Source organism: Prionailurus viverrinus, chromosome B2 (assembly GCF_022837055.1).
Source record: "Prionailurus viverrinus isolate Anna chromosome B2, UM_Priviv_1.0, whole genome shotgun sequence".
Taxonomy (NCBI): Eukaryota; Metazoa; Chordata; class Mammalia; order Carnivora; family Felidae; genus Prionailurus; species Prionailurus viverrinus.
The window spans coordinates 135,977,763-135,998,071 of NC_062565.1; the positions used below are offsets into that span (position 1 = coordinate 135,977,763).

Below are 20,309 nucleotides of genomic sequence, written 5' to 3' on the forward strand. Positions count from 1 at the left end.
ATATCAAAACCTCCGGGCAGGGTTTCACAAATATGATGTTTCTAAAATGCAGACTATCGGGGTGCCTGGGTGGCGCAGTCGGTCGGGCGTCCGACTTCAGCCAGGTCACGATCTCGCGGTCCGGGAGTTCGAGCCCCGCGTCGGGCTCTGGGCTGATGGCTCAGAGCCTGCAGCCTGTTTCCGATTCTGTGTCTCCCTCTCTCTCTGCCCCTCCCCCGTTCATGCTCTGTCTCTCTCTGTCCCCAAAATAAACAAACGTTGAAAAAAAAAATGCAGACTATCAGGCCTTTTTCCTGGAAATTGTCTTTCACTAGATGTGAGTTGGTGCCTGGAAATCTCCCCTTTTAAAAACAAGTTCCCCAGGGGATTCCTAGCTTCTGGCAAGTTGAGGACACATTGCTCTCGGAGAAAAGTTAAACAGGAGGAAGATTAAACACCTTCTGCCGCTGTTAGCAACCCCTAGCGCATTCGAGTATTTACTCACATTCTGGAACTTATTGTCTACGCCTGCATTTATTGGGCACACGATTTTAAAAAGCGAACGCACCTGGGCATTACCAAACCCACAACACACCCCCAGTGCACACGCCGTGATCTTTGCTCCTTTGCAAAGTCCTCTGAGAGTCACAGGGTTCACCCTGTCCCTCCCACAGCTCCCTCTTCCTTCATTCCTCGTTCCTGTCTCTGTTTGTTTAAGGGCAGTGTGGGAAGTGTGTGCGCTGTTCAGAGTGAGAGTCAGTCTTTCGACCATGTTTTTCCTGACTCCAGTCCTGGTAGCAGTTGTCTGCATTTTGATCGTGTGGATCTTTAAGAATGGTGATGGCAGCAGCAAGAGACGGAAGGGGGAGCCCAGAGCCAGGGCCGAGGTTCGTCCCTGGGTGGATGAGGACCTAAAAGACGATACTGATCTCCACCAAGGGGAAGAAGGTAAGGACACTGGCCAGGCTACTGAGCTTCTCCCGTTTGCGTTTTTCTGATGAGCAGGGCTTCTGGGGAGGAGGAGACACGTGCGGGTCAGTTTCATCATCAGCTCCTACTATGTCATCAGAGACAGATCATTTCTCTCAGGGGACACCTGCTGGCACCAACCCACCCTTGATTTCTGGATCAAGAGTCAGTAAAGAGTTGTTGAGAGGCTGACATTTTCCCTAGCTCCATTCCTGCTCTGGCTGTTAAAATCTTGGCCAAGGGGCACATCACAGGCTGGTGGTGGCCATGGGGAAAGGGGTCGTGGTTTTTTTTTTTTTTAATGTTTATTTATTTTGAGAGGAGGGGAGTGCAGAAAGAGGGAGAGAGAGAATCCCAAGCAGGTTCCGCGCTATCAGCACAGAGCCCGATACGCGGGGCTCAGTCTCACGAACCACGAGATCACGACCTGAGCCGAAATCAGGAGTCGGACGCTGAACTGACTGAGCCACCCAAGTGCCCCCAGGGTGGCCAGGTTTTAATCAAGGACTTGGAAATGTAAAATGTGGCATCGATCTAGGGGCTCACTACTCTTCCTTGTGCCAGTCGCCCTGTGTCCTCAAAGCTGGGTGTTCAACTTAGTGGACAAGGCAAGAAATAGGCAACAATCAGGGAGGAATGAGGGGCTGGAGGGATCATCAGGGCCTTCAGAGAGGTGCGGGGAGTGTGGGGGTGCAACAGGGAAAGGACAAATCGGGCCTGGCCAATTAATAGGACCTGAAGAGCAATGGTTAGGAGGCACCTCAGATGAGAGGAGCAGAACAAGCATAAGAGCAGGGACAGACCCTCTGAGAAAAATGTGGAGGAGATGGGAAGACCTCACTGGTAAAGGCGGTGGGGGGAAGGGGGGAAGTGAAATGGGGTGGTGACCATGGGCCCAGTCCTGGCTGATCTGAGGATGAAGAGGTGATAAGGAAGCAGGCAGGGAGACGTTCTTGAGGAGCCTTGAGTGATCAGTGTTGGATGTGCCTCGGAGGTGGGTTCGTGGGATGGACTCGATTTGGAAGAGGCTCAGTGATTCTCAGCTGGACCGGTGATGCCCCCGCCTGGGAAGAGGCCATCTGGACATGGGTGTGGGTGTGTTCGTGTATGGGCACGTATGTGTGCACATGTTCTGAGTTGCCCTGATCTCAGGATTGGGGGTGGGGTATACAGCTGGCGCTCAGTGCGGGGAGCCAGCAATGCTGAATGTACTGCAGAAAATTCAAGCCCAGGCGGCCTCTTGGCAGGGCTCCCTCTCACTCTGTCGCTGAAGGACATCCCCCCCCGGAATGCCAATCCTGCCCAGTTGAGAAGCACTTTTCTTGAACAAAGGGACATCCGTTATGAAGCCGTGTGGTGGTTTGCCCTGGTAAGGATGGCCTGGATGGTGGTGGCAGTGGGAACACAGAGGAAGGAGTGAGTCTGGGCGGAGTTAAAGAAAGAACAACGGGGGTCGGTAATAAATTGAATCTGGGGAGAAGGAGAGGGTAAGCGCGGAGGCTGGCAGAGGTGGAAGGACCCTATCATACATGGGGGAGGGGAGAAGAGCTATGCAAGAGAGGATGTTGAACATAGACAAAGACGTGTTAGATTTGAGAAGATGACACGTCTAAGCAGAACGGGAGAGGGGGTCCAGGCGAGGGATCCAGGTTGCAGACACGGATTGGATAGTCCCAGCACAGGGTGGGACTTGGAACTTATAAAACTGATGCGTTCTCTAACGGGATATTTGCTGGTGATAAGACTGAGCATAGAAGGGGGGGCACCCGCCACTAAGAGGGTCTGTGGTGGGAAAAAGGGACCGCAGAAAAGACCACCTGGGGAAGGAACTCCAGGATATGGACAACAACAGGCTCTTAGCAGAACACTGGCTGTGTCCACTTAGCATCGTGTTCTATGTATAGTAAACCACTCAATCTTCAAGTCAATACAGCAACGTGGGCACTATTATTATCCCCATATTAAAGATAAGGAAACTGGGGCTCAAATCCGCTAAGTCACCTGCCCAAGTAGGTAGTGACAGAGCCAGGACCCAGGCACATAGCCAGCTGTTAGACTGCATTTCTCATAGGAGAATAACCTAGAAGAGAGAGGGCAGGAGATGACCAGCGGGCCTAAAACTTCCCTGCGAGATCAGAGGTAGTGTGCCTTAAGGAAAGGCCACTCAATCTGCAGACGTTGGGGGTACAAGAGGGATTGATAAGGCTGGTGGGGAACCAGGGACCTGGCGCTCGACTGAACGTTGGGAACACAGAGCAAAGCTGTATGGCCCTGTCTCGTTCTGCTTGTTCATTTTTGCAAAATCCTCTGCCTCTTTCTTTGTTCCTCACATGGAAGAATAAATTGCACCTTTAGTGGCCTCCTCAGCAGCCACGGGCACCTCTGCCCAGAACGTAGGGTTCAGTCCCTTGTCGGAATTTTTCTTGTTCACTTAGGTGACACCTACTGAGGTCTCAGAGGTGATGGGTGAGAAGCAACTTTTAAACCCAGGTTTCTCTGCCACCCAAGTCCCTGCGTCTAACCCCTGGATGGGTGGATACGGTCTAAGAGAGGATTCAGTGCTGGCACTGAAGGTTCAGAGGGGACCGGGTAGGGGTGTCAGCTGGAGAACCAAAAGGATTCCATTACTGAAGAAACATGGAGATGCTTTTGATGACGGCAAATGGATACCAGATTCAAACCATGTGGAAATTAATTGTAAGAGACAAAACAATAGAATAAGGATTATAGGCCATTCTAGTGCGAGTTAAGGAAAATATGGGTACCAACCCCACCTCCCCCAGCTTTGGCTCACAAAGAATTCTTACTCCACCGAATCAGCATGCGTGTGAGCTGCTTGGAGAATAAATTCAGCATAATTCAGAATAAATAGACATTCGGCACAGGCTTCCTTTAGGGAGCAGTCAAACATGTGTCTTGTTAATATTTTCTTGTTTAACTGTAGCAGAGGTCTAAGGAGGAGAAATGACAAAGAGGAAGGCTCGGATTGTCTCCCTAAAGTGAGCCATAAATCCTGTACAAACATGCTCTAGTCAGGCCCAGGTTCTTGGAAGCTCATGGAAATGGAGATCGGAAGAGAAGATACAGGGAACACATCTCATCAGGATGTGTTTGTTTTAATACTGGTGGGGATATGTCTTCACTTAGCTTTACTGACCATCCAAAAACTACTGTCCTCATTGAAATTTGGTCCCGGATTGTCTAGTCACTACTAAGAAAGGCTAGTGTTAGGGGTGCCTGTGTGGCTCAGTTGGTTAAGCGTCGGACTTTGGCTCGGGTCATGATCTCACAGCTTATGAGTTCGAGCCCGCATTAGACTCTGTGCTGATAGCTCAGAGCCTGGAGCCTGCATCAGATTTTGTGTCTTCCCTCTCTCTCTGCCCCTCCCCTGCTTGCTCTCTCTCTCTCAAAAATAAACATTAAAAAAAAATTTTTTTTAAAGGAAAGGCTTGTGTTAGCAATTTTATATGGTTCTACCTAACACACTGTGTAACTTCCAAGTGAGACAAGATAAAATGGGGAAAACTCAGTCATACCGGTGGAAAGCAGGAAAGGTAGTGGAGGAGAGAGGCAAGAAAAAACCATGTGTTAGAAAAGTGAGCTCAGTGATGAGGATAGATATATGTACATAGATACGCATGTATGCATATGTATATAATTTTACAAATCTCACACACAAATTGATACATCTCTGTATGCATATGTATACGTACGGGATATATTTGTATGTAGAGAATGGTGATAAGCAATTTCAGGGTTTGTGCCTGGCCGTTAAAAAAAAAAAAAAAAGCCTGTGTTAAAATTATGGCCTGTGTGGGTAACACCTGAGAATTAAAATGTTCCCACAGACTTGGGGAAGGACAGTTTTTTTATGTACCCATGATAATGAGCAGCGGTTGGAAGAGGTTTCAAACCTGTTCAACGAATAGAGGACAACTCACCTCAGTAAAAGCTTAGCAAACCCACCAATCAGTGGCAGCCTCTTACCTCTGAAAGCCAATCAGGGATGGATTCACTTCAGTACCAGCCCCTCGGGGCGCCAACCAATCAACAACAGTTTCAAACAAGTAACACTGTTCCTACAGATGATATCAATCTTTTTACACTCCAGGGAATCCACTAATTCCTGAACTCCAAGCTTCTCAACCAAGTGGTGGGCTAGAGCTAGACAATGGGAGGAGCAAGAACCAACTGTTAAATATTCAGGAACGTGGTGAGCCATTTTTCACTCATCAGCTTAACGTCACGCCATGATGGGAGTATTTGCTCAATGGAAATTGGCACGTGCTGCAAATCAGGCCTCCTCACCCCTCTCCTGGGGCTGGTTTGCCAGCACACCACTGCCAAAAATACCCAAAAATACTATAAAAGGTCAATACTCTACTGTGTTCACAGAGATTCTCCTTTGATATAGGAAGGAACGAGTCTGGCTCTGTCTTTGCATTTCATTATCCTTTGACACATACACCCCTTAATACTTTTACATGGCTAATTTTAAAAGGTTAGTTTACCAAGATTCCTGTAAGACCTTAAGGTTTTAGGGCAAAGGGCAGGTAGATTGAGATGAGAGATTAGCAAAGGGAAAGGACTTGAATGGAGTCATTGTCTTTGAGATCAAGTCCGGGGGAGCCCTAGGGGGGAGGGTGGACCAACACAGGGGGCACTGGGGATATCACAAGAGATGATGGGGTCAGAAACAAGTTCTGTCAAATTCATTCAGGATATGACAGGGGAGGAAAAATTTCTCTCTACCCGTCAAGATTCTTACATCTGATCTAAGAATTAAATTGCCATGAGACGGATTAACAGGAGGGAACAAACAATTACATGTGCTTACAGTTTCAATAATAAAATTGAGACCCAAAGAAATGATCAAGGCAGGCAGAGTTTACACATTTTAGACAGAGACAATAAACTTGTGAGGAATCAACAGGACAAAGAAATGTTTGGGAGCTTCAATTAGTAAGAAATTCTAAACAGAATTTGGGCTGAGGTAGTAGATTAGTCAAAAGGAACAAGATTTGTTTCTAAAGCTTTCTTGGCTATAAAGTTCATGTCTCTGGCGATGAGGATCTCTCTCTACTTTCTAGTACAGGGAGAGTACCTTTCATATGAGAGCTTTACTCTCTGCTTTCAGGGAGACAGAAGAGGTCAGAGTGTCCTTCCTGTACTGGCTGTTTCCTAAGTAGCTTCAGTTCAAAATAATCAGTATGCCCTTGTGGCACATTTTGGGGCAGCCTGCCCTGCCCTGAGTCCCTACAAAAGCATGGCTCTATTCAAGAACTTTCCACTAACCACCCCCCCCCCCCCCCCGATTCCTCAGGCCCCACACACCTCGGGAGCTGCTGGTGAAATATACTGCAGGGAGCTGGACAATTGACAACCCTACGTGGAAACAGAGTGATGGCTAAGGCAGCTGGGAAGGAGGTGTTCTCAGGGCAGGTGTGGAGCCCTGACCTCGCTTCATCCTCACCTTCAGAATCTGTCTCCTGCAAGAGCTGCCCCACCCTCAGCCGTATTAATATTGCTTCTCAATGTTCCCCAAAATGCCAAGAAGGGGACAAGGATGATGTGACACAAATTGGCCTTCTAGCTTCACAGCTAGAAACTAGCTGGCTCATTTGCAAAGATTTTGAAGTAGAACTCCAAAAACACAAAAGCAATTTATGTGGAGATGCAGCCCCAAGCGAACAAACACAAAAATACCTCTGTGTTAACCATGAGAGAATACACATGGCCTAGAGCTTCTTGGCTGTTGGACCTAATGGTGCAGTTTAGAGATCCTTGGCATTAAAGCAATGATGAAAGGTGAATTGTCCTGGGTGTCAATACCAAACCCCAAGTGTGGCAGTATAGGTTGCGATCAAAACGTAGACTATAATAGCATCCATTTGTTTTGAAATATGTGGGCTTTATGCTCGAATGAATCCTCTAGAGAGGCTTGGCTGGTGTAGCGTGGAGGCAGGATGACCAGAGTTTACAGAGGCTGTTCTCTCCTCTTGGAGTGAGGAGGTCAGGGGGAAGGGGAAAAGTGGTACCTTTGGTATTGGTTCACTGCCCCGCAGTTCCCTGGGTGCTTTCTTTCCAAGCCCTCCCCCTTCCTACCCCCCCCCCCCCTCCACTGGCAAAATGTAGACCATTTGCCCTGGGAGAGGCTCCAGGAACAGCAAGCCTTTCAGGACAATCCATTGACTGGCCATTCATCTACCTGCTCGCTGATAACATCCAGGCAGCTGCTGCTTCATTCTGCTACAGTGGGAATGTTTACCTTGGACTTTACGAGCTGTGGAAACTGCCAAGTCATGAACCTGGGCTGCCTTTAGTTTATACAAATGCTGAATGGATATTAAGAGTTGGTAACTTGTCTCTCACACGGTTAGTGAGGCATTTCATGCATTTACTCATTTACCACTTGCTAAGGACAGAAGTCGTCAGACTTCATAACAAATGACGTGAAAGGATTCACGGGCGTTAAAAGTCTGTTTACACATTTGCTAAGTTCAGGGTTGGCATTGATGACATCTGGGTTGGGTTCAGAATCGATTGCTAGAAACCTGTAGGTGTTTGCTGCCCCTCCCCCGTCATACCCGCTTCATTTAACTGAGCAACCGTTGATGGTCCTTCTCATTAAATGTGTGAACTGCCCTGGCTAGTAAACTTTATACAGATAAAGAAGTTTCTCACTAACAGTGGTGAGGAAACCACAGTACTTGCTGGTATTGTCATTGGGGTTTTCAGCGTCTTTGAAGTCATTTCTTCTCCACTTTCCCTCCCGGGTCAGTCTTCTGAGACCGAGGAGTGAAGTACAGTATGTGCGTGCGAGTGAAGGAGAAAGGTAATTCTCTACCTGAACTCCACCTGGAACGTCCCAGACCCTCAGGGCCAGGCACTGGATCCCTCTTGCTCTTTTCTTCTGTTCCTGTTGTCATTCTCATCTTTCTGTGAGGGTTCCCAAAGTGACATCCCACCTTCTGGACTCAGACTTTTACTTTCACACTTGACATCTTTTTTTTTTTTAATATATATATTTTTAATGTTTATTCACTTCTTGAGAGACAGAGACAGAGTTTGAGCAGGGCAGGGGCAGAGAGAGAGGGAGACACAGAATCTAGAGCAGGCTCCAGGCTCTGAGCTGTCAGCACAGAGCCCGACGCGGGGCTCGAACCCACAAACCGCAAGATCATGACCTGAGCCGAAGTCGGATGCTTAACCGACTGAGCCACCCAGGCGCCCCTCATGCTTGACATCTTTGCTTGAACAACTCACAGGCATCTGTAATGTGATAGACTGAGGATTCATACCCCTACTTCTCCCAGATGGCTCATTGCTCATCCTCTGTCTCAGTAGATGGCCCCACTCTCTCCTCAGGTGCTAAAGCCCACCCCCTGGGACTCATCTCTAGTCCCTCTCTCCCACCACTCCTGACCACACACCTCGGCAGGTCTTACCATTTGTATCTCCAAGATCTCCAAGAATTTGTCGTTCTTTTGTGGCCCACCTAGTCCGGGCCAGCATTCTGCCCTGGCTTCTCAGTGGTGTCTCGACCACTTCACTTTTGTCTCCCTCCAATATATATATCACTCTGCTTTGTTTTTTCTCACTCTTATGTTTTCTATCTATTGGTTTCTCCTTGCTCTAGATATTTCCTTCTATCTTCCAGTTCGCTAATTTTTTTCTTTAGGTATGTATAAATCCTAAATCCATCCTGCTTTAAATCCATCCATTAAGTTCTTAATTCTGTTACTTTATTTTTCAGTTTTAGAGGTTTAGTTTCTCCTATTTTCTTTGTCACTTTTTGTCATTTCCTGTACCCGACAGATTTATGAGTTCTAAATATAGTAATCATAGTTGTTTTATCTTTCGAGTCTGATAATTCCAATATTTGGAGACATTGGAAATCTGATTCTGTTTTTAAATATCAATTCTGTTGTTTCTTGCTCAAAATGTTTTGTTTCTTTTTATGTCTGATTGTATTTGGTGAATTGCTGGTAATTGTACTTAAAATTACTTGTGTATTGACATTTGCTTTTGCTAGGCAATGGAGGTATTTTCAGGCAGGACCACCTAATTCCAAGTTCAAGTTACAGGCAGGACCCACCAAATGGTATTACCCCTTGGGGGCTGATTTATTTAGGATTCATTCTTTCTTTGAGGATGTTATCTTGGGGTCCCAGCTTATTAGCCTTCCCATGGTGTATAGGCCTGGGCTTTAATTCCTATCATCCTCAATCCCTGAAAATATGAAAATAAAAATTCAAATATGTAGAGATTGGCAAGTACTGTCAGAAGAAATGTGGCTTCTGTGCTTACCCACCTGCAGATTCGTATTTCCCTTCAGTTTTGGCTTGGGAATTTCTTACTACACTGTCAGCAATATACTGATTTTTTTTTTAAAGACTTTAAAAGTACTTTATTTCATGATTTTACTGGTTTTCAGCTCATGCGAGATTGTTTCAAACAAACTAGTTCACCATTGATAGAAATTTTCATTCCTCATCTTTGTGTAGGTAAAACTTTCTTTTTCTTGATTTATAACCAGTGGAATTTGGATAGTCAGCAGTCAAAACCAGAGTTCAGAATTCTGTAGACCAATTCTTTTCATTTTTTATTGACTCTTTTGAGCTGATAATCTTGCAGACATTTTTGAGAACTTTATTTCTTTCTCCCCATTGGCCATCTTACGATTGTAGGAGAGGAGAAATAATATTCCCTCTATCTTTTAGGTTCTTGGCTGAGACCCCTCTCCCATCCCCCCCCCCCAATAATAAAAGATAGATTAAGAGGAGAAAAAGAAATAGGAGCTTAATCACATGTATACCTACCGTATACATGGGACAGGCCCAGGAAACTTGAGTAAGTCCCTGAAATGGCCCAAGTCACTACTTAAATACAATTTTCAACTAAAGACAAAAGAAAGACGTTAGGGGAAGGGGATCCAGTTAGGGGAGGTTATCGAGAAAAGCACAGTGTTTTAAGCTGGGGTAAGGCGGTTGTACAGATTTAAGTCCACCTTCTCCATTGATAAGACTTTCTTGCCAGGGTCATTCTTTCCTTCTTGGTAGAGGGAAGGCTTATGGGTGGGGATTTCCTTCACAAAAGTACACGCCCCTTACAAAAAGGTAACTTCTACTCTGGTTTTCAACACTTTTCTTGTGTCTTTTGTTTCTTAAAAATTATCGGCTCAAAATAATCCTTATGCCAAAGAGGCATACCACGGGGTGACATACTCTGCTCTCCTTCATGACCAAGAAGTGCAATTTCGTTTGTTGCCTTTTTTGTTCTTATTTGTAGATGCCAATGACTGGCAAGAGTCAGAGGAAGACGTCGAACATATTCCATTCTCCCACACCCGGTATCCTGAGAAGGAAATGGTGAAGAGATCCCAGGAATTTTATGCACTTCTCAGTAAAAGACGGTCTGTGAGATTCATAAGTAATGAGCAAGTCCCCATGGAAGTCATTGATAATGTCATCAAAACAGCAGGTCTGTAACTGTACATTGTGCTTTTGAGAATGTCCGCTGCAAGTCACAATATTGGAGCACTACTGAAGTTCAAACACACTGAATAAAGCCTAGGGTGATACGTTTATTTATAAAATCTTACCCTGGTGTTGACTGACTGCCAGAAACATGATTTCTGCTTTCTACAAACTTTTGACTATTACAAACTACCTGGGACCAGATGTGACAACAGTTTAAAACTTCTGAAATTATTGAATATTAGGATCTTTTATTAAAAATAAAAATTTCTGAACATACTATTATGCATTGGAAGAGAAACATCCCCTTAGTTTACCCCCCTCTTAAAATACATGCACACACACACACACACACATACACGCACATGCACACACACACAGAGGCTCACTCACATTTGTGCATTTCTCTTTTTGGAACCAAATTTTTTAGATTACACGCTCTAGTACTGTTTTCTAATAAACTGGCAAAATGTACCTACATGAATTTGCAAAGTAAACCACAACAAGACAAACCCATTTTCTTTTTTTTTTTTTAACGTTTATTTATTTTTGAGACAGAGAGAGACAGAGCATGAACGGGGGAGGGTCAGAGAAAGAGGGAGACACAGAATCTGAAACAGGCTCCAGGCTCTGAGCGGTCAGCACAGAGCCCGAGGCGGGGCTCGAACTCACGACCGTGAGATCATGACCTGAGATGAAGTTGGACGCTTAACAGACTGAGCCACCCAGGCGCCCCAAGACAAACCCATTTTCAACATGAATTGATATTTCCACAGAGGAAAATAAAAGAATTATAGAAAAAGGAGGGGAAGGAGATGTCAGAGAAATCCCCTCTTTGAGAGTCTCCTCTGATTGGAGTATTACTCCTACATAAATCACATTTAAGTTCATTTGCAAAGATTATTGCATGGCCATTGTGAATGGGCTTTACGTTTAGCTCTTGACTTGCATTTCACAATCCAATCATGCTGTCTTGACTGTAGGGAGTGTGGATGACAACAAGAACCCCATCAAGCGGGCAGTCCTGACCCCCCTGGTGTAGAGCTTCTGCCATTAAATTACTCACCAGGAAGAATGGAATAGTTGCTTCTGAAATAACCTATTTGTGGGTCCCTGTGGTCTCTGGCTGGGAACAGCGGGTCATCTCTAAGACAGCAGGGTGACACCTAGATCAGAAGCTGGGCCTGGTTGGAGTCTGAAAGGGCATTCTAGCTCCTTGGGCACTGAGATACAGTACTAAGCTCTGTACCAGGATCCTGGGGCTGATCCAAGTGTGGGCTGAGGCTTCCCGTAGCCCATGAGAGCTGGGAGACAGGCTCTCGTGTACTGAGCAACCAGGGTCAAGAGTTCTCATGTGTCTCCAGTGGGACCACAAACCCCACAGTGCTGCCTTCAGCGTCCTGATACAGGTACCAAACAATGTATAGTTGAGTTACTTCTCGTGAGTGGTGTTTTCCTTTTATTTAAAGTTTGTTTATTTATTTTGAGAGAGAGAGAAAGAGAGAGAGTGAGCCAGCTGGGGAGGGGCAGAGAGAAAGGGAGAGAACCCCAAGCAGGCTGCACCAGCCCAGAGCTCACCACCGTGCTCGAACCCCTGAACCTCGAGATCACGACCCCAGCCAAAGTCAAGAGTCAGGCACCCAACTGACTGATCCACCCAGGCGTCCCTCTCATGGGTGCTTTAAAAGCCATTTGACCATTTCAATGTTACTATTTTCAACGAGCTTCACGACTCTATCCTTTTCTAAGAATATCAAGGGGCACTTGGGTGGCTCAGTCGGTTAAGTGCTCGACTCCTGGTATCGGTGTAAGTCATGATCTCACGGTTTGTGAGTTGGAGCCCCACATCGATTCTCTCTCTCCCCCTCTCTCTCTGCCCCTCTCCCTGTCATGCTTTCTCTCCAAATAAATCAACTTAGAAAAATAATATCAAAACAAACAACATTTTGGAGCATTTGGGCTGTTAGAATTTCCCTTCTGGGTTCCCTTAGTTCCCTTACATAGGAATGTTCCCCCCCCCCCCCACATACTTAGAGAAGTGGTGATAAATCCCCATAGCCCTGGAACCACTGGCCTCGACCTCAGTTAGTTGGTTTGTAGCCCCTAAAGTGATGCAGAATGAAACAGAGAGGACAGCCACATACCAGAATCTGTGACCAAGCACTTTGCTCACCAGGTGATTGAACTTCGTTTTCAGCGAGTGTGAGTTACTATACCCACTCTTAATGACCATTCTCACATTTTCGTGTTTCCATTTCTGCTTTTAATGTTATGGATGGTAGGAACTGCCCCAAGTGGGGCCCACACGGAGCCCTGGACCTTTGTGGTTGTGAAGGACCCGGACGTGAAACATAAGATTCGGGAGATCATCGAGGAGGAGGAAGAAATAAACTACTTGAAAAGGATGGGACGCCAATGGGTTACAGACCTGAAGAAACTGAGGTACAAGACTTGATGGGATGATTAACCTCTTCTGTGCCTTAGTTTCCTCATCTGGAAAACGGGACTACCTAGGATTTACTTCGTTATGAAAATTGAATGTGCAAGCCTGCTTGTAAGCACACAGAATGGTGATGACAAGTCGGAAGTGGCATCATTGGTAAACAAACAGGCTTCCACCCAAGTAGTCGTAAACACACCTTTGAGGACTCACTTCGCTTTTCTCCCATCTAGAGTGTAAGATCGTGGCATAAAGATGTCTCGGGACCTTGACTGAAGTAAATTACATTTGCTAAAGTGATAACATCTTCCAAGTAATCTTAGCACATGGTTAGCAAGAGCAAACAATCCGTGCAGGTATGGCATCTCTTAGGCATCAGTAACCGTGTGGGCTTCCTTATCTCTAGGAAAGAAGCGTGGGGGAACTCACTATAACTAGGTTTAAGCCTGAGCCCTCGCGCCCCGGGGGAGGCCCTGCAGGTGTCCATTTTCTCTCGTAGCGGCCCCTGCCAGCCACGTGTGGAGTCCTGTTTGCCCATTGAGGGGCAGTCATCCCTCATAATGTCTCAGATGCATTCCATAACTTCTCTGTCACTTTTGTCATCACGGCCCCCTGTCACCTCCCATTGTTTAGACTCTGCTTTGTCATTTACAGAGTCCTCTTTATAAGCACGGCCCTCCCCACAAAGGCCACTTCCTTTCCCCTCCAGCACGCTCTGAGGCTGAGTGTGAGAAGGGACAGTGGGCAGGGATGTTGGTTTTTCTTTCTGAGAAGGGAAGCTTGCTCTAGTCTTTGGCATTTGGAGTGCAAGGGCGCTCACACCGCTGGTCCCAGCCGCGGGCCTTCGGTGGCCAGTCCTGGGGTGTTATGGGGTGTTATCCGACACCCCAGTGTGACACAAGCTTGTGATAAGAGAAAGGCAAGAAAAGGCGACCAGATTGCAGCCCTGGGGGCAAGGGAGGAGTATTCAGAGCTGGGTGATGGGAAGAGGGTCTCTTGGCTCTGTTCCTGTTTCATTTATTTGGCCCCAAAGGTCATTTTCTTTCCTAAGATGTTTAAACCCTAAACAGACGCCCTTATGGAAGTGTAACTTATTACCATGCTCTGGAACTAGCACAGACTATTAATAATAAATTAAAAAATCTCACTGCATATTCATGGAAAAAAGGGGATGGATAAAAGTTGAGTTCCTACCCTTAGAGAGATGTCCTGCTCTATGCGTGCACAGTGCTTACAAAACGCTGCTGGCCCCTGACGTTTTGCCCAATGAAGGCAGAATTAGTCGCTCTCTTGTCTCTGTGCTCAAAGCCCCTAATAGGTACCTCCTGTGCATCTAAAATGGCCACTTCATCACATAGCATTTTGCTTATTGGCTTACTTTTCTTCTCATTGCATAGGCGATATTTTAGAAGCCTTATGGACTTTCTTTGCGGGCAATACGAACACGCGCATATATACATAAAACGCTAGGGGTCCAGGTTTAAAAATGTCTTACACCATCGAGCGTAGTGCGGTTGCAGAGTAGGCAGTTGAAAAAATGTTAAATTGAGTTGCAGATGAGCATATATCCTGACATCCTAGGCAGAAGGTGCTAGTTGGCCCTTTATTAATAAGTCTCACTGCCGTGTTTTTATCCACGGTCATGTGATGTCATAATAAATTCTTGTGAACCTGAGCAAGCCAGAAATATTAGATACCAGTGTGCATTTAGACCAAAAAAACCCAAAAGTCCAAAAATCATTAAAAAGTATTAATCTGCGTTTGAACAAAGGCACACTGCTTCATCTCTGTCTTACATTAATTTCTTTTGAATTATTCACTGCAAGATAATATCGGTGACCATAATAATGCTAACACACACACACAGCAGTGTGTACTGGGTGCTTTTCTAAGCCCTTAATATATTTGACTGATATCACCCTCACGATAGCTATATGAGGTGACAGCACGTTTTACATATGCGGGAACTGAGCCACGGGAGGTTGAGCAGGTTGCCCAGCATGACAAAACCCGTGGGCTCCCGGAGTTTATCTTCTTTCTGAACAACAAGCATTCTTCCTCTTCCTCGAGGAGAAAAGAATTGGTAACAGCCCAATGTGACGAAACTGCCTGAAGCGTGAGAAGGCAGCTTGGAAAATGTGACCTGTAGAAGTTAATAGCATAAGAGGAACCATAGAAAACCGCACAAGTGAGTTTAGTATGTTTGAAAATAGCGACGCACGGCTAGGCTTAAGGTGGAATCACCTCTTGTTTATTAATGACATAATGTGGCCCAAGAAAAATTCTAACGTATATCATTGCATGAGTGCACTTTGAGTATCTGAGCTAGAATAAAGCTTTCGCCAAATGTATGGATTAGGGTAATGGGATGGAGAAAGATATGCTCCTTAGCTGGCAAGCAAAACTCTCAACTTCGTATTTATACCTCACGTGAATTATCTCCCACTCTCAGAAAGTTCACTTCCTTTTCTCCATCACTGGGCCGGCAGCATCACCATCTTTGCACCTGTCATTTTGGTTAAACTTCACCATCACCTTCTTCTTCTCCTTTGCTTCTGCACCAGACTTGTCAGCTCCAGCTTCTACGCCTTCCCGAATTCCCTTGGCCCATTGCTATTGTCTACCTTCTGGTCCCCCTTGAGCTTGCCCCTTGCCCACACCAATCTACCTCTTCCTAAAACAGATCTGATCATGTGATGCTTCTGCTCAGAAGCTTATAGTCCCTCTCCATCACCTCCCACACGAAGTCCAGGACTCTGCAAAATCCGTGCGTAACCTGCCAGCCCACCCGTGCTCCACCTCGCACCCCATCCTCCAGCCTATCGGGCTTCTGGAAACTCCCCGACCTGCCAAGCGTCCTCCGTCCTGACTCTGCCTTTACTCGTTGACTCACTAAGATGTCCTCCCCAGTGCCCCTCTCCATCCAGTCTCCAGCACCCCACCTCGAGGGAAACTTTGGAAACGCTCTTCTAATATTCTTATTCAAAATTACCAACACTTCATTTGGAGAGTTCCTAATGCAATTGACTTATGTTTCTTTAATATCACCTACCGGGTTTTAGTTTGCTAAATGTTACACACTGCCTTCTGGGTTATAGGCTCCTTGTTTGTGCCTTTCTGCATTTCATGTGCCTTGCTACACTAGGCCCTCATTAACACATGCTTATTGAATCGGATGACCTTGGACAGAACACTATAGCAAAGACACAAATAAACGACCGAAAGTCCTTTTTTTCCATTTAAACATAAAGGACAGGAAAGTGCTTTTATTTTAGATGTAAATAAGATAAGGTTGTAAAGGGAAAAAAAAGAACAAAACTCATTAAGAGCAAAGAGTCTCTGGATTATCTTTCTTTCCCTTCAGAACCAATTGGGTTAAGGAGTACTTGGACACAGCACCTGTTTTGATTCTGATTTTCAAACAAGTACATGGCGTTGCGGCAAATGGCAAAAGAAAGGCCCACTACTACAATGAGATCAGTGTTTCCATTGCTTGTGGCATCCTCCTGGCTGCTCTTCAGGTATGTTACCCGCCCCCCCATCCCGCCCCAAAGAGAGGAGCGATCCTGGAAAGCCAAACAGTGGCCTTATTCACAAATTTCAGCGGAGTTTCTATTTGAGAGACACTTGGAAGCTGTTCATCTAAAGTTGAATTCCTAAGACACGTAGCTTGGTGTGAAAAACGCCCCTGGAAACCTGGACTGGTAGGTACGCTGCTGCAATGCGCTGGAATCCTCTTCTGGAAACATCACTGGAGGCTCAGAAAAATGCCCACTGCGTTTGCCTTCGTCTGTAACGACACGAAGCTCCAAGGGTTTCGGCAGGCATGCTGCCTTGCTGGGCTCGCTGTCGTCCGAGCCGGTGGCGTGATTAAAAAGCTATAAAGAGAAGGCTCTCCTAGAGCTCCTTCCCTGGAAAGTCGAGCTTACGTGGCCTTGCACTGGAAAGACATCTATGTGCTTTAAACAATTCCATCTCTGCGGTATGTGGGGCCGCTGGAGCCATGCTAAGCATGAAACAGAGCAGACTGAGGTACACCTTTTACAGGATTCAGTTCATTCACTCAACTCCTTCTGTGTGGCAGGTCCGAGGGGAGGGGGGAGGGCACCAGGGAGGTCTTGCCTCATGAACTGTGTGTGCATTCTGGCGGGGACTGGGGTCCTGGGGTAGAGAGAGACAGTGAGCACATAAAAGAAATGAGGCAAACAAGATGGTAAGTGCGAGTGATCATACTTCCAAGGGACAATCGAGTCCAAAAAACTACACGCTTCTTCACTAACTCGAAGCAGACTTTATATGGCGAAAATACCTTGCAAAATACAGTCGTGGCTAACACAGAAGAGGAATAGGCTTTTAGATTACTTGAAAAGTTTACCTAGAGAAAGTGGCATCTCACTTCCTCCCTAATGCTGTGAGCATGCAGATAAAGGAAGTGATGTGCAACATCGGACCACGCGGACGCACCGTTCATTCATTCATCTGCCGGACGAAGCAAACGGTGCACAGAGATTTTTGAGCTCTGAATCAGCAGCCTTGTCACGTTAGTGTTGAGTTTGCTGCCCTCTAGCGTCGCCTCAGGCAGGATTCTGAGCGTAGGTCCTATTTGCGAGGCAGGAAAGAGGAATCTTCCTGATGATGCTCCCCATCTGCACAGATCGCATAGCGACCGGACCAAAGAGCCTGTCCTATAGGACTCTCAAAGGCAGTTCTAGAACTTCTGTCTGGCTCAGGCTTAGCGGTGACCCTCTGATTGGGGAATCAGAGGGGAGGGAGGTAGCTTGGGAAGCATCTTGAAGCTGCATGTGATTTTTATTAGGTGTTTATTATCCGGAGGGGCTTGTAGACAGGTTGAGGGAGTAATGCCAGGCTACTGAGCCTCTGTCACTGGACGTAGGTATTTTCGGCTGGGGTGGTCCTCCGCCTGCATTGCTGGTTATATAAGCATAGGAACTCCCTGTTGTTTGAGGGTATACCCCTTCCTTGGGTATATTTGGACCCCCCAAATTTCCTTCCATGAAATAACCATTCCTGTGTCTTAACCATCAATGATGAATAGGACTAGTATTTTTCTTCTTCAAGAAGCTTCTTACTGTTTGGTTCAAAGCATGTGTCGACTAGGGAGGTTGAGGAGAACAGGTGAGGTTTAAGGTCCACCTGCCCAAGCTGGCGGGCTCTTTGCTGCCCAGCTGCAGGGAAATGATGGGACAAGCAGGCCTAACGGGGACCGGAATGCCCCCAGGCCACAAGCAAAGTCGTGACTTCCATTGAGTTGACACTGTATTCTCTCCCCTTCTGTCGTAGAATGCGGGACTGGTGACTGTCACCACCACACCTCTCAACTGTGGTCCCCGTCTGAGGGTGCTCCTGGGCCGCCCCACAAACGAAAAGCTGCTGATGCTCCTCCCCGTGGGATACGCCAGCAAAGAGGCCACGGTGCCCAACCTAACGCGGAAGCCTGTGGATCAGATCAGGGTGACCGTGTAGGCGGGAGCCCATCTGGGACACGGGCAGACGACGGCCTGGTCCTCTCTTGTCCCTCTTTGGTCTCTGGGCTGCTCTTCCCACTGGTGTTAGGTCTCCCCAGCACCTCCCTCCGCTCAAGAAACCTTTCCGCAGGAGTCTGAGAAGCTCCTAGCGTGACGAGGTGAACATATTATAGTAAGAGGACCACAGGTGCTTGTCTTCCATTTCCCATCTGCTTTGGGGATGCATGCAAATTTTACTAAGAACAATTTCAAGATTTTAAAATTGTTCCAGAAAAATCCCTGGTGATTCTTTTTCTCTCTTACACCCTAAAAGCTCGTATACAGCAAAGATTCATCAGAGAGTTTAATGTGGCCCCAAGAACTCAGCTACGTGATCGTTCTTGAATTTACATTTAGACGAATCAGCCTCTGCCCTCTGATTTCTGGCGGCTCTTAGGCCACGGATGGACTTTTGAGATCCACTCTTTTACTGGACTTCATGGTCATCCTGCCAGTTTTTAGCAAGCAACTAGCAAACTAATGAAAGCGTCCCAGGCCCAGAACAGACGAGTGCACGCCGAGCAGGTGAACCCAAACCGGCAACCATGCGAACACGTAAGGGGACAGTCGTGTCATCCGGCGGTGCGTTGGAGCTGGCTCGCCCCAGCCTGCGGAAGCGGATTGCTCAATATTCAGGAATTTGGTGAGCCAGCTGTTAAACCATTTGCTGCTTGGAATCTCCCGTGGTGGGAGTATTTGTACCACCGCAGTTGGCTGATACTACAATTTTTCTCGAAGAGCACTGTTTCCCATACCCCGCACTGAACCGTGTCTCTCTTCTTTTCTGCTCCAGACCACAGAAGACGCATCCCTTTTGTGCAGATGGCACTCAAGCAGTTTGGGACTGGTGGGGTGCGAGGTGTTAGGCTGGGAACGCCCGACCCCATCTTTCACCAATCGTTCCGTCTTCCCTTCCTGGGACTCTGCACACACAGGCACATGTAGCTCAGATCCGTTTTTGTCAAGCAGCCCTACACAGCTCTTTCTCCCCTCCACCACCCTTCTCCTCTTCTTTTTCCTCAGTTTCCTCAAGAAAAAATCTCTTCGGCCTCTTTTCATTCCCCGTGTGAATACACAATTTAGGAAAAGCCCTTGGTATTTTTCACGAGAGTCAGAGCTGGAGACAAACCTGTATCAAAGGAGGATGTTCCCCCCCACCTTAAAATATAACTAGATGTTACAAGAACCTGTGACCCTCGACCTCCCACGTCCTTCGAAGGATCTAGATGTCTCCTTTGGAATCTCCAAAGTCTTCCATCTGTGTTTTCATTGTTCTCTAAACATGCTTTTCCCCAAGGCTACAGATTTTACTAAATGAAAATTTTCTTACATCTGTTTCCAGCTTTTTAATTAGTGTTGTGACAGGTGTTTGTCCTGTACTCTTTATTGTAAATGAGCATTGTTTTAACTAACTATGGCCTTATTAGTCTTATACGGGCTGCGAGCCTATGGGACCCTAACCATCGTATTTCAGATTTTTTTAAATAGGGAAAAGATACTCTGAATTCCAAGTATCAGATTAATAAACAGACTTTGGCGTTTCAATGCAAAGAAATTGGGGGGCGCCTGGGTGGCTCCGTCGGTTAAGCAGCCGACTTCAGCTCAGGTCATGATCTCACGGTTTGTGAGTTCGAGCCCCGCATCGGGCTCTGTGCTGACAGCTCGGAGCCTGGAGCCTGCTTCGGATTCCTTGTCTCCCTCTCCCTCTGCCCCCAAGCCCCTCCTTGTGAGCACGCTCTCTCTTTCTCTCAAAAAATAAACATTAAAAAAATAATAAAAAATAATATTTTAAAAACAACAAAAAGAACAATGCAAAGAAGTTGAAGTTATATTTATAAACTTCCATTTCTCATGTGTTGAAACTGTTCGAGCCCAGAGAGCTATGTGCTGGTTTTAGTCCCGCTGAGGAGGGCTGAG

The 20,309-nt window shown here is 46.5% G+C and overlaps 1 protein-coding gene across 1 annotated transcript; it reads left to right on the forward strand.

Annotated features, from left to right (window-relative positions):
• The first annotated feature begins 749 nt into the window (after positions 1-749).
• On the forward strand, positions 750-18,351 carry IYD (iodotyrosine deiodinase). The gene is made up of 5 exons (XM_047860323.1): positions 750-927; positions 10,240-10,431; positions 12,710-12,869; positions 16,232-16,388; positions 18,169-18,351. Exons 1-5 carry the CDS (start codon positions 750-752, stop codon positions 18,349-18,351), a joined length of 870 nt encoding a protein of 289 aa, XP_047716279.1.
• Positions 18,352-20,309: the final 1,958 nt, after the last annotated feature.